A 15,030-nucleotide genomic window follows, 5' to 3' on the forward strand; every position below is an offset into this window, starting at 1 on the left:
CTGATAATAACATGTCAATAACCTGACAATAACCTGATGATAACCTGATAATAACATGTCAATAACCTGACAATAACCTGATAATAACCTGACAATAACCTGATAATAACCTGATAATAACCTGACAATAACCTGATAATAACCTGATAATAACCTGACAATAACCTGATAATAACCTGATAATAACATGTCAATAACCTGACAATAACCTGATGATAACCTGATAATAACATGTCAATAACCTGACAATAACCTGATGATAACCTGACAATAACCTGAGAATAACCTGAGAATAACCTGATAATAACATGTCAATAACCTGACAATAACCTGATAATAACCTGACAATAACCTGATGATAACCTGATAATAACCTGATGATAACCTGATATTTTCAGGTGGAATTTCATTTCATTCTCTGTGCAATATCATTTTCCACTTGTGCAATTTTGTTAATAGTCTGTTTATGTCTTTTTTTTTATTGTCTTGTTTTAACTGTTTGTGCTGATTGTATGCTTGACATTGTTTTGTATTAATTGCCTGTTTTCTAAATGTCCTATGTTGCATGGTGCTGCCTTACTCCTCTAAGCTGTTTATCCTGTTCAGTTGTTCATGTTTTGCTTTCTCCTGTTCTAATTTTACATGTTGTGTGTTTCATTTGTTGTTTTAATTGCCAATTTTAACATCAGGCTGAGAGTTAACATTTGAAAATTAGCCTTTTGGCTAACACTGGCATATTTACAGTGATGATGATCTATGTGCATTGTCCCTGAGAACAAATAATAAAAATGATAATTGTAAAGTAAAACATACAACTGGGACTTAGATACTGAACCACCACTGCAGACCACAGCTGGTCACTGTTCAGGCTCAAGTAATTACAGTGTAGGGATGCAACCAACAGTTATTTCATCATCGATTAATCTGCTGATTAGTTTGGTGGTTAATTGATTTATCATCTATATAACGTTGTAAATTAGTAGAAAATGGCCATCACAAGTTCCCAGAGCTGGAACCAGTGAATATTTTCTAATTTGTGGCAGTAGTGACTTTTTGATAATTTTACCCTACTTTTATTTCATTTTAATAGCACCCCTAAAGGTATATATAGCTAGACAGACATATTCTTTATGATTAAGAATTAGCTTACTATGTTTCTTTGTAATGGCAAATGTCTAGATTCCTGTAAAACAGTTCAGAAAGTGCTCTCTGACAGCTCCTGTTCAACCAAAAAGAGTGTTAGTGTATCGGTAAATTCAGACCATAGGAGTTATGTGTAATTAATAAGGCCTTTGTAAGACAGTGTCTCTGTTTGTTCAGGTAAGACTTGATGTCGTGTCATCCAACCGGATCCCAGGCTTTTGTGTGCCTGAGCTGGTTTCCTAATGCAAATACTGTCAGTACAAACACACACACAATTAAGTCTGCACTAGCACAGCAGGTATAATTTGCATTTGTGATATGCTTAAGGTTTGGGTTTTTGAAGCAGCTATGCATCTTGCTTTGTTAAAAGAAGAGAGCATCCCAGGACATCTATTTGGACTAGTGCGTCAAAGTCTGTCTGCAATGAATATATGAAACCAAAACTGTGATACTTTCTGTACAGCAGTTAAATTCATTGTTGGGCAGAAAATAAATGACATACCATAGATTTTTGCAGGTGTTTTTGTTATAATGAAACAAACTGAAAGCTTTATATGCACAGGCCTTAACCTGAATCTCAGACATTAATGAAAAATGATGTTAGACACAGAATTCTGCATGTTCTTAATGATATATGTGCCACAAATATGTGAGCATGACCTACAGTATAAATGAGGTGTGAATGAGGCAGCTTTGTCTCCATCAACAACCATAGGAATGTAAATCTTCGCTGTGGGACTGTGGGCTTGTCTCAGCGCCCCCACGGCTACTCCCTGTCTCCCTCTCTCTTTTTTTATCTCCTCTTTTCTGTCCATACATGCTCTGGTCTGTTGTCTGTGCTCGATGAATGCTTTGTCCACTGGTATATATATGTCCATGACTAAAGAAAAGGCTAGTTTTCCTGGCAGGGAGATTGTTTCCTAATATCAAAAATCAAACTGCAGCAGGACAAAATGAGACATTTTACAGGGTTTATAAATGGTGGATTTACAAATGATAGCTCAAACTGATCATTCTTTGCAAAAATTGCAGCAGTTTGATTTTCTATCCATAAAACACAATATACTGTACTTTCATTTTTTTTCTTGGTGATTCCCTTTTATTTAACTTTTGTAGAAAATAGTTGAATGTCTCAAAGTTTGTACACTCGCAGCAGAACATTTCTCTGCCTACACTTGTCCACACAGACAGGTAGACCATGCGAGTTATAACAATAATTTATAAAATGTATAGTTAATTAAACTTAGTTAATAGTTATTTTACTGTTAACAAACAATGAAATTATAATTAATCATGTTTACTAATTATTAATAATGCTATACTTTGTTATTTTAACAGTTTATTGTTGCACACATTACAACAGTTTATATACTATATATATAAGCATTTGTGAATGATTTAAAAACATTGAAGAAATTGATTGCAAAACTTATGTAAACATTAGATATATAGATATTTGTAATACTTTTGTTAATGGTTAATGATTGATTTGCAAAAGATCTATAAATATTATTTTGATGGCTATTATGAAGTTGCAACTGATGATTATAATACCTTGTTAAATGGTGAATACATGCTTTATAAAGTATATAAACATTATTTAGATAGATAGTCAATGCTTTGTCATCTATCTAATGTTTGTAGATGTTTTACAAATGATTTCTTAAAGGTTTACAAATCATTTCGTTATTTTTTATAATAATAATAAAATATAATAATAATATAAATATACTTTATTATGTAAATTAATGTCATGTCCAAAATCAGTTATTGTAGTCCAGATGTACTCAACAGAAGCCAATAAACATGGTGTGGCTTTGCTGATCAAGCTGCTTATCAAGTCAAACCTAGTAGGCCTAATATAGAGTACAGGGCTTTATTTTCTTATTAAAGAGTAATTAACTTCCAAACAATTGGCAACATGCCTTGCTTGAATTATCATGTTTAAAATACTCCTCATAAGAAGAAACTTTGTTCAGTCTTTGTTCACCATGGTTTAAACTGGAGGATAGCGCCACTGTGTGGTTGTTTTAAGTGTGCTTCATTTAAGTCACAAATATCTGGAACGTTCTAGCCCCGCCCCCAGACAGGACAGTCTGGGGGCGGGGCTAGAACGTTCCAGAGCTGGGCGTGACAGAAATTGATGTTATGTTGTGACACATAGTGATGGGAGTTCCGGCTCTTTTTAGTGAGCCAGATCATTCGGCTAAGCTCACCAAGAAGAGCCGGCTCTTTCGGCTCCCAAACGGCTCTTCGCTTTACCACTTCTACCTTCTATAGTTCAGCCTAATTGAGCGCTGTTTTGACCTATGATTAGTATATGTGCACATATATCATTTAAATTATTAAATATAATTATACTAAACCTTATAATTTCCAGAATACCATAATTTTACATGCTATTTTGTTTCCAACTGTCACTCATCTTGTCTGCTATTCGCGCACCACACTCCTCTCTCTCTTTCTCTCCTCCTCTCCCTCCTGTTCTGTACCTGTAGACCTGTCCCTGCTTGATGGTATGATCCTTGTCTGTCATCACCTGATTGGTCGCACTGACGTCATTAACACAACATTCAGTCACAGTCATGGTACGTGTCCACAGGGGCGTTTTTTATTGCGAGGGGATGCGACGCTTCCCAACATTGGACGCTTGGTGGGCTGTCGTTAGACACAGGCTGTCCCCACCTGATTGGACGAAGGTTTTCCCTCCGTGGGCTGCTGTTCCTAGCTTTCAAACCGGAAACAGTATGGAGGCTTGTTTGGAAACTCTCTTCTCTTATTTCACAAAAATAGTTCACCGAAATGTGTTTCTGAGAACATCTGAGGCGAGAAATAAGCCATGCAGTTGCTAAATCTGTCTTTATCGTGGATCGACAACGTTTATTTTAAAGGATTCTCTGGAGTTTCGAGAGGCAGCATGTCGCGTCAGACCCCCGTGATTTGCATAAAGTGAACTAGTCCTCGACTTTATGCAAATGGGGAGCGGGCGTCGTGACGCTCCGATTCTCGAATCGCGACGCCACGCTACCAGAATGCATTGCACGGCTGCTTACATAGACAATGAATGGGAAGCGTGGAAAGCACGGAGGCTGTGGACACGTACCATCAGTGCATGGAGTGCCCGTGGCGCGAAGAAGATCATCCTATCATTCTGCCTTGAATTAATAATTTATTTATTTTTTATAAACGGCTCTCGGACGGGAGCTCTTATCGTTCACTTAGAAGAGCCGGCTCAAAGAGACGACTCGTTCGTCACCGACACATCACTAGGTGCGTAGTTAGGGTGATCAGTTGGTTGTTGTCGTGGTGAAGGCTGAAGAGAGGCTGCTGAACATCTCTACTCTGATACTTTCTGTTCTGAGAGGTGGATACAGTGTCTGGTAACCTGCTCCGAGCTGTTAGACAACATTTGTGAGTAAGTGTGTCAGTATTTCCGTCAAGCCGAGGCTGTTTAGTGAATCCAACGTGACTCTGCTGCTGCTAGCCCAAACAGCTAACGGTAGCCTAGCCTGTAGCTAGCGAACCTAAACCAGCTAGCTGCAACATGTGACATGAGCGCAGCTGATCAAATGTGTAAACATGAGAGAGAAAGATGGTAACTTACCAAGTTAAACATTATTGTTTCACAAGAATGTGCTTTGTTTAACAGAACAATGTGAGAGAAAGAAAGTTATTAGAAGTGGTAAAATGGGAAGGGTCATCATTGTTAGGTAGCTAAGCTATATGATGCTGTGCAATAATAATATAATTATCTGACAGACACTTTGTGCAATAATCTGGCAAAGCTGTCATCTCATCAATATACATATTGTATTTTTATATTTTATATTGTATTATCTTTTATATTTATATTGCACTCTCTTTTTGTATTGTATTATCTTTTCATTAGCACCTATGGGATTGTCACAATCTAATTTCGTTGTACTACACAATGACAATAAAGGACTTGAATCTTGAACCTTAATAATCAGAACCATGCAACAGGAGGACACAAGGAAATTACCTATTTAATTGTGTGCAACTGTTGGATAGACTGTTGATGTGAATGGACTGTGTCCCCTCCCCACACTCACACACTCACATCCAACCCCACAGCATTAACACAGAAACAGTTTTTAAAGCTAGTCAAATGTCAAAGACAATTTTTGGAACAGCAATGCAAACAGCACTTTACTATGGACATAAATGCACTTTTCTCTGCTGCTAAACACGACTGCAAATTGTGTCTGAAATGTTTACTTATTTTATTTTTTATTGTTATTTTTAGGTGTGTTAATTTTAATACTCATTTATTCTATCCTTTTTAATGCATTGATGGGAGCTGGGAGAAACAATATTTTGTTTCCTTCTGTGTATGCAAATACTCAGTGAAATGACAATAAAGTTAATCTTGAATCTTGAATCTAGATGTATCAGTTTCACTGTTGACTAATATGTCACATTGTTTGTCTATTGTTTTCAGTATTAAACAACACAACCAGCATCATGGACGTCACAGTAGTTACCAACCCCACTGTGAACGTGCGCCTAACAAGCGCAATCTCCTCCTTTGAGGTGCAGCGCAGGTTCAATAGAGGGATTAGTATTGCAGAACTCAAGGTGAGATGCATAACACACTTTATATTGACATTATTGTTTGATTTCTGTATTCCTCATGTGATCAGAGACAACAACAATATCTCAACATGTCATGGTATTACATGGACTATTTTGTTTGTATTGTAATTAGGGGAAATTGGAGATGGTTATTGGAGCAGCTTCTTCCTGCATGGACCTGGAGTTGTTCAGTGTCTCTGACAAGTTCCTGCAGAAAATGGACGACAATGAAGCTTTGCTGGGTTCCTATGCTGTGGATGATGACTGCAGAATACACGTATGTAGCTGCTCGGTTTGGAAGCTCTCGTGTAGTGGACCAGACCACTGTCAAATTGTAGTAAAATACAGGAAGCAATAGGTTTTCAGATCGTTCCAAATCCAGTCTTCCTGCAGCCAAAAACAAATTTGTTTCAGATAAGATAACATGCATTCTTTAGTACAATAAATTCTGTGTAACTACATGTTTCCTCAAAACATGTGCCTGAGTTTCTAAAACAGTTGCAGCTCACATCTGCATTACTATTCAACGGTATTGTAATGTTGACCAAAAGATCATAATTAACTTGCTTGTTTGAAGCTTAAGCGATTTGCAGTTATTGGCTAAAACATACAAAACAAGTGGTGTGGTCTTTTTTTTTTATTATTATTATATTTTTTTTTATTAAACCTTCCTGTCTCATCCTGATCCACAGGTTACTGATACAAGTGGTCAGATGAACGAGTTTACTGATGTTTCCAAAGTGGAGAAGTTTGAAATCTCAGATGACGCTTATGAAAAGCGAACAGGTACAGTCTGACATACTTAAGCTTCTCTCAAATTTGTAATTTTCATAGTATAAACTTTTTTTTTCTGTGCTTTTGGTATTAAAGAAATATAATATATTGCAGAAGCAAAGGATAACATTATAGCTACACAGTAATTGACAATACCTCCATCATACAACGCCTAAGCTGTTATTATTTAGAAAGGTTTATTTGTATGCTAACAATTAACAAATGTTGTAAAGGAATCATTCAATGTTGTTTGATAGAAGATGTTCTGCAGCACTCAGTGTGTTTTGAAATATCCTGTGTTTAGTACAATCCAACTTTCTTTCCTTCAGATTCAGCAAGGTCATTCATGAAGAAGAATCGTTTTGATCTCGTCAGAGAGGAAGAAATAGCCAAGAAGAAAGCTGCGAATGCTGCTCGGGAGGAGGAAAACAAAGCTGCTGCTGATGCCATGTCTGTTGGTAACAGATGCCAAGTGCAGGTCCCTGGGCAGCCCACGAAGGTTGGCACAGTCATGTTTGTTGGTAAGTGTGGATAAAGCTTAGCTGGTTTACTTTCTTTAGGATACTGGTTTAAATCCTGTGTGACTGAGGATTTTCTCTCCCAACAGAGCAGCCTTTAGGGTGACTTATTGCACAATCTATGCAAGCAATGTAGGAGGAATGATAACCCTTTTTATACATTGCTCTGCTAGTTTTAAGAGAGACTAAAGGCCCTGACACACCAAGCCGACGGTCGGCCGTCGAACAGTTTGGGACAGCCGGTGAGCGCCTGTTGGCCTAGTTTTTGCGGTGCGTCCCACACCGTCGGCTCTAGTCTGCCTGTGTCGGAGGTTTTTTGGCAGATTCAGCATGTTGAATCGGCAGTGGAGCCCGTCGGTGAGAAAAGTCACTCTGATTAGCTGTTCCGCTTAAGCGAATCAGTGCATGAGAAGAGAAACGGAAGTGAGGAAAGCAAGCAAACGAGTAAAATCAAGAGGGCACACACAGAAGGCTCTTCTCAGTGCTCAAGTGGTTGGCAAACGGCGCTTTGTTTCATGTATGTATCATAACAACGGCTTGTATATCCGCAGTCCTCGGTCTTCCGGTTTCCCTTTTTGAGTGCCGAATACAGACTACCGCTACCTGCGTATGTGGGGAGTTAATTCCTCTCACACAAGCGCAGAACGTACGTGTTAACTGGCCGTCAGCTGTAGTCTCTACGATGTGTTCAAGTGCAACTTGTCGGCCAAGACAAAGGCGACGTGAGGCGACGCAACAGTCGGCCTTCATCGCCGCTAGTTCTTTGATGTCAGCTTGGTGTGTCCGGACCTTGAAAGTAACTGCTGGATTGGCTGCTGAAGAAAAAATCCTTCACATTTCATCTGATGCGAATAAAAGCATGCTCAAGTTTTCATTTTTAATCAGTTTTGCTTGAGTACTGAGCCAACACAATGACTCGCTGTCCAAAAACGTAAAGAATGCAAGTGATTAATTGTCAGGTAGTTCAGGTTGTTCAGTGAAAGAAGTTATGAATAACCATCTTCAAGTTTTGTTATTGCTTACTCTAGAGAGCAATACAATGGCTTGCACTTACCCAAATTTATTGCATATGTTCTTTTCTCATTATTGTCAGTTTCAGCAGTTATTTAATGAAGTTAGTTAACGAAGGCTGAGAATTTATGATCTTGACCAAGCAAACAACAATAAGAGTAGGAGTACCTGGTGTAAAGAACAATGTTTTTACGTTCATTGCAGGTACAACAGATTTCAAGCCAGGCTACTGGGTGGGTGTGAAGTACGATGAGCCCATGGGAAAGCATGATGGAACGTAAGAGCACTATAATTTTTTTTTATAGCTCTGCACAATCTTGATTATGTTGGTCTTGATTTTGTATTTGACCCAGTCTTTGATTAAATTGTGTTCCCACAGAGTTGACGGGAAGAAATACTTTGAATGCGTGAACAAATACGGTGCATTTGTGAAGCCCACAACTGTGACTGTGGGAGACTTTCCTGAGGAGGATTACGGTTTAGATGAGATGTAGGACTGTAATGTGAAATGTGAGCATCAAGCCTCAAGCTGTTATCCATTCACCACCAGTGTCTAATCTTTTTTTTGGGGCTTTTTTTGGCCTTTATTTGATAGTGCAGAGGATAGACTAGAAAGGGGAGAGAGAGAGAGGAGATGACATGCAGCAAAGAGCCACAAGTCGGATCTGAAGCCGTGGTATGTGGGCGCCCGCTCTACCTCGTGAGCTACCTTGGCGCCCAGGTTCAATTTCTCTCTCACTAACGCCGACGCAACCTGATAGAGGTGAATATCAGGTAGTACATCAATTGCTGCGCTGGATATGATGATAACAAGGTTTGATAAAGGAGGGTGTTTTGTTGCATGTAAGGCAGCATAATGAAGGTTCTATGTAGTCCTTCACTTCATGCACGTCTGTTCAATTTAATTTACTTGCTTTAGCGGTACTTGTTTGTATATAACGGTTTATAGTTAACTGTAGTCTTAGCATGTTTTGCAGACTGTAAATTGATGAGAGAGTGGTCAAAAGAAAGATCCCCTCCCCCCTAAAATACTTTGACACTGAATTGGAAATTGGCATTGCACCTTGTATTCCAGACCAACATGAAGTCACATACATATCTCCAAATGAGTTAAGCTGGAGAAACGCTTTCCAATCACTGATTAAAATCAGTACTTAATGGTCAAACTCATTCCACCATGTTTCACTCGATTGTGAAAGTATGCAAAGGTAGATATTTCCTCTCTACACAACTCTAAATTTCATTTTGTGTTTGTATGTGATATGTAAAACTCAATTTTTGTAATTCCCCTTTATTTTTCTGTGACTGAATTCCCCTTGGTAAAAAAAAATTTTGTAACTTTAATGTGTCCTGCTTATATTGAACCAATGAAATAAAAATTAAAAAATGTTCAAGTTTAACATTTGAAATGGTAAGGCTCAATTTTTACCATTTTTCAATTTAAATGTGGTCGATGAAATCAAATTAATTTAGTTAATTTAAACTTAGCTCTCCTGTATACAAATGGATGACAACATCTGGTACAGCTTCCAAAATTGTTGAATCGGATGCTGAATGTTATTTTTCTCAGAACTCCTTAGTGTGTCTCCGAGAACTCAATCTGAGCTGTGAAATTGATATTAAATTGTACTAACAATTTAATTGAATTTTAAGTCAAATTTAATAGGGCTTTTTTTTCTGCAGTTCCATATAAACATGACATATTGAATTCATCCTGTAGTATTTGATGAGGTGGGTGGCTTAAGTAATAGTATATTATTGGAGATGTTAAATTCTGAAAAATTCCTGTTTATGTTTCCTTTCTGTAGCATTAGTATAAATTGAACTTACAATGTACCATTAAATGTATATTTTTTTATTAGATACCGGGGTTGGCCATCAAAATAATATTTGAAAACAAGCAAAAACTATAAAATGTTCACTCTCTCTCCATTATAATCACCACAACACTCAGCTTTTGAACATGAATGATATGCCTTATTTATGCTTTGTTTTGTGTTACTGGTCCAATACAGTTGACATGTTTTTCTATCTTAAGTTTACAGAAGAAATGTAAATTAATCTTTCTTGTGTTTTTTTTCTTTTCAATTAAATGTCATTACCACACCTACAAAAATGTAGTCTTCTCTTTTCCTTTTATTAAAAAACTGTCCATCTCTAAGGTGCTGGTGTTACTATATGCCAAAGGGTAATGCATATTAATAAAAGTAATTTGCCAGTACAGGAGCGTATCAGATTGAGTTGATTTGTCTGTACATGTAATATGACACAGACCATTGGCTCTGTGCCTGAAACTAACTTATCTACACTTAATATTTACTTTAAAAATATACATTTGGATTTACAATAGTCATTCAGTTTTTACAGATTGTCATGCCCTGTGAGGCAAATTTTGTGATTTTGGCCTATATTGATAAAACTGTCTTGACTACTAATGAAGGGACATTATGCTGCAAATGTGTAGTGCAAACATGCTCAACACCTTGAAGGGAAAAAAAGTCCCTATTTAATTATTTACCTACCTTATTACTCGTTTTGCTGAGAAATCAATGAGAACAAGTTTGCCTTTGTGAAAAACATCTAAAAAACAGACTGCCTGGACACAGCCCATTCAAGACACCAGGACAGGGCGCTATAATGAATATATATAGTATGCAGAATATTCATGGTACAGAAGTATTATCAGCAAAGTGTACTTCAATTTCACAAGTGTACTGGTGCAAAATGGCAATTATATTGCCAGTGTTATTATCTTTTTGTATTAATATTGCTGATGATATGACATAGGCAGCATTTAATGTTGTAATTGGTTGAGGTGGAGCTGAGGTTGAGGTTTACTACTCTATATAGTGTTGATTCCAAATTATGGCTGTCAATCAATTGAAATATTTAATCGTGATTAATCGCATGGTTGTCCACGATTAATCGCACATTTTTTATCTGTTCAAAATGTACCTTAAAGGGAGATTTGTCAAGTACTTATAACTCGTATTACTCTCCAGAGAGGCTAACCACTGGTTTAGTCCTCTCTGTTTAATTCAAAGTCTGTCTTTGACCAAACAAACATGATAGTGATATACAAAATATTGTCAAACAAGCAGATTGTAAAGCTGTAGTAAATGTGCATATGTTTGGTATCTTTACTGTAAGACCAAGAAAGACCAGTCATTTTATGGTTTATAGTTTTGGTTTCTGTAGGTTCCTTTCATGGTTTTCTTTTTTAAATCCAGCCTTAATTCACACCTCCCATGTTCATGTTCTCTTTATCATTACATTGAAGTCTCAGAGTTGAGCATAGATAGAGCAAAGATAAATCTCTAAAACACCGAAGGTTGTTAAACAACATGTACTGCTTATTTTGAAGGTATTTCCAGAGTCATGGCAAATTTGGCAGTTTATCTTGGTAACAAAGTGAGATAAATCGGTGTGTAGACGTCAAAATTTGGCTTGAAAATGCTCTCTTAAATTGTAGTAGTTGTTGGAGGTGATTTTAAGGACGACATCAAGCCAGCTAGTGATTATTTCCAGAGTGACAAATATCACAAGCTACCAGAGGTCAAAGACAGTGAATCATCACTTTCCAGAGAGGCAAACCACTGGTCTACTCCTCTCTGTTTAATTCTGTCTTTGACCAAACAAACACAAATATTGAAATATTTAATCGTGATTAATCGCATGGTTGTCCATGATTAATCGCACATTTTTTATCTGTTCAAAATGTACTTTAAAGGGAGATTTGTCAAGTATTTATAACTCTTATCAACATGGGAGTGGACAAATATGCTTGCTTTATGCAAATGTATGTATATATTTATTATTGGAAATCAATTAACAACACAAAACAATGACAAATATTGTCCAGAAACCCTCACAGGTAGGGGAGAGTGGGGTAAAATGAGCCAGTGGGTAAGTTGACCCACCCCCTGTATCTTGGCAACTGTGATTATGTTTTGTCATGTGACCATAAATTCAGGAAGTACCCATCATTTCTATCTTGCTGTGATGGAGTCAAGCACATGGGAGAAGTAGTAAGTACTTTTTTACACCAAAAACAGTTTTTTCCCTATCAAAGTAAATTTTCTGCATGTCAGGAATAATGAATGTTAGGTCAAAGCAAATTTATCCAGGTCTAAAAAAATATATTATACATGTTGGTGATTTACTAAGGTATAACATCATGTTAATCCCTTCGCTAAAGATTAGCCTGAATTGCTAAACTGGGCCATTTTTTCCAAAATGGTAGCTATGGGGCAAAGTGAGCCAAAGGCTATGGGGTAAGTTGAGCCACTGGCTCACTAATATTCTACTATTATTCCGAGCCACTGGCTCAACTTACCCCACCATAAATTAACCAAATTAATTGTCTGATGTATAAAATGGTATTACTGTTGAGTGTTACACAACTTGGTTTGATTTTTTTTATGCATTAACCTTTATAGAAGAAGGAGATAAAGGAAGTTAAAACAGTTGGTTATAGTGGAACAGCAGAGGCAAAGAGGGTCCTCACAGAGGAGGTAGAGAAGGAGCTTGCAGACCATATCAAGAAGCTGGCTGAACAGTTTACTCCAAAGAAATGCTGTGAACTGGCATTGGAATTGGCAGAAAGAACAACCTTCCTGTCCCCAACAACTGGAAAGAGCAGGGTTTAGCAGGTAGGCCTAAGTCAAACCAAAAACCAAGACGAAAATCACAGCGTACAGCAGTTCTGAGGAGAGTGTGATGCCATCCCATTTGATGACACTTCTGAGCATGAGAGTTCTAATGATGAGAGAAGTGAATCAGACATCTCAGATCTGTCAGTTGGTGACTTTGTCATAGTAAACTTTGTATCCAAAGGCAGAAGCTACCATTACATTGGCTTGGTTGAGAGCCTGGAGGGCAACGAAGTGAGTGCAAGATTTCTCAGAAGAATCCGGGGGAACACTTGACGTGAGAAGCCCACCTTTGTATTCAAGGAAAAGGATGAGGCATCTTTTCCACTGTGTGATGTGCTGAAGAAGCTACCTCAACCTCAAAAGGCTGGAGGAACTGCAAGGAGGGAGCAACAGTTCATATTTCACTGCAACCTTGACGACTGGAATATTGTCGAATATTGAATGATATTTTGATTGTTCAATGGTCTTGAAACTCACAGGTGGTTTGTTCTCACAAGTTCATAACTGTGAAACTGTTTGTTAACACACTTATGCTGAGGTTTAAACTTAAAAACTCAGATGTTCAGTTTACCCCACCATGGCTCAACTTACCCACTGACTCGGATCAACTTACCCCTTACCTGGGGCAAGTTGAGCCACAGGAGCACTTTTTTTGGGAAGGTCATTTTTTCCAGACAGCTTTGTGATGGATGCATGCTGATCATTTCATTTGATAGGAGAGATCCTGAATTTAAGGTTCAAGTTTTCATTCTGCTTCTGTCTCATTTTTCCTAACCTCGAGGACAGCATAAGTAAAAATTGGCTCATCTTACCCCACTCTCCCCTACTGCATTTAGCATAAAAAATATGCTTAAATCATAACATGGCTAACTCAAGCCAAACAGGCAACAACAGCTGTCAGTGTGTCAGTGTGCTGACTTGACTGTGACTTGCCCCAAACTGCATGTGATTATCATAAAGTTGGCATATCTGTAAAGGGAAGACTCTTGGGTACCCATAAAACCATTTTCATTCACATATCTTGAGGTCAGAGGTCAATGGACCCCTTTGAAAATGGCCATGCCAGTTTTTCCAAAATTTAGCATAAGTTTGTTATTTAACCTCTTTTGCGACAAGTTAGTATGACATGGTACATGGACATGGTAAGTACAGTACTTGATTAGTCAAGGTACTTTCTGTCACTGCAAATTGGCGACTTCATACTAGGAAATGTGTCTATGGAGATTGACAGAGATAAGAGAACAGTTACATGAATGAATGAATGAATGAATGACTTTATTTCGAACATAAAAATAAATAAAAAAAGATACAAAATAATAACAAACAAAAAAAGAGTAATAGCGTCCGAAAAGGAATAGATAGAAGTAAAACTTATATTTCCCTACCCCTTTCTCACTTCTCCTCTATTAACTCATATATCATAGAATGATAATATAATATAATATCATATAATATAATATATAAACTATCCCAGATTTATTTAAATCCCAAATTAATTATATGAACAGCATCACAAGTTTATTTACAACCCACATATTCATCCGGAGTTAAAAAGTAGATATAAACCAACCCTTAACACAACCCTTATCACAACTCTTCCTCATCCATATACCTCCCATAAATATATTTTTTGTATAGCTTTTTAAATTGATTTATATTTCTGCTCCGCTTCAACCCATCACCTAACCCATTTCACAAATCCACCCCACAGGCTGATATACACATACTCTTCTTGTTGTATGAACACAATGCTTGTTCAAATTAAATCTTCCTTTTAAATTATAACCCCTACTCCCTGTCGCTAAACATTTTTTGAATATTGCCCGGAAGTGAATTATGTCTTGCTTTGAACATAATTATTGCGGTTTTAAATTTGACCAAATCCATGAATTTCAATGCATGTGACTTTAAAAACAGTGTGTTCCCTATATCCCACATTATTTACTATCCTGATTGCTCTCTTTTGTAGTATGCATAATGGTTGTAAGTTGCTTTTATAAGTGTTACCCCAAATTTCCACACAGTAATTCAGTTATGGTGATACAAGTGAAGAATACAGAATGTGCAGTGATTTATGGTCCAGTATGTGTCTTGTTTTCCCTAAAACTGCTACGCTCTTTGCTATAGCTTTATAAAACATCTTGTTATATATTTAATAAAGTAGAAGAGGATCCATTTTAGTTTTTAGAAAGCTTTCATTTTATTAAGCATGAATAAGCACGGTGTTTCATGCCGTTTCATCAGCCCTGTCATAAAAGAAGCACCTTTAAAATATTTATCAGCCTCACATTTTTTTTTTTTTTACATCACTCCCCCTGAAGACGTCACTGCAA

General features: G+C 37.2%; 1 protein-coding gene across 2 annotated transcripts; it reads left to right on the forward strand.

Moving 5' to 3' along the window:
- Positions 1-4,386: 4,386 nt before the first annotated feature.
- On the forward strand, positions 4,387-10,158 carry tbcb (tubulin folding cofactor B). Of its 2 annotated transcripts, none has more exons than XM_037775912.1 (7): positions 4,387-4,558; positions 5,606-5,742; positions 5,873-6,016; positions 6,432-6,525; positions 6,843-7,034; positions 8,247-8,319; positions 8,422-10,158. In XM_037775912.1, exons 2-7 carry the CDS (start codon positions 5,629-5,631, stop codon positions 8,534-8,536), a joined length of 732 nt encoding a protein of 243 aa, XP_037631840.1. In that variant the 5' UTR covers positions 4,387-4,558; positions 5,606-5,628; the 3' UTR covers positions 8,537-10,158. The 2 variants fall into 2 exon arrangements, with proteins under 2 accessions (XP_037631840.1, XP_037631841.1); XM_037775913.1 differs by having other exon boundaries at positions 4,398-4,554.
- The last annotated feature ends 4,872 nt before the right edge of the window (positions 10,159-15,030 follow it).

The sequence above is a fragment of the Sebastes umbrosus genome, chromosome 7, assembly GCF_015220745.1.
Source record: "Sebastes umbrosus isolate fSebUmb1 chromosome 7, fSebUmb1.pri, whole genome shotgun sequence".
NCBI classification, from domain to species: domain Eukaryota; kingdom Metazoa; phylum Chordata; class Actinopteri; order Perciformes; family Sebastidae; genus Sebastes; species Sebastes umbrosus.

Excerpts from the sequence above, each read along its gene's own strand:
- tbcb (XM_037775912.1), top strand. The coding sequence starts at position 5,629 with ATGGACGTCACAGTAGTTACCAACCCCACTGTGAACGTGCGCCTAACA. Across the intron at positions 5,743-5,872 it reads TTAGTATTGCAGAACTCAAG|GGGAAATTGGAGATGGTTAT; the intron begins GTGAGATGCATA and ends TATTGTAATTAG. Across the intron at positions 8,320-8,421 it reads ATGGGAAAGCATGATGGAAC|AGTTGACGGGAAGAAATACT; the intron begins GTAAGAGCACTA and ends GTGTTCCCACAG.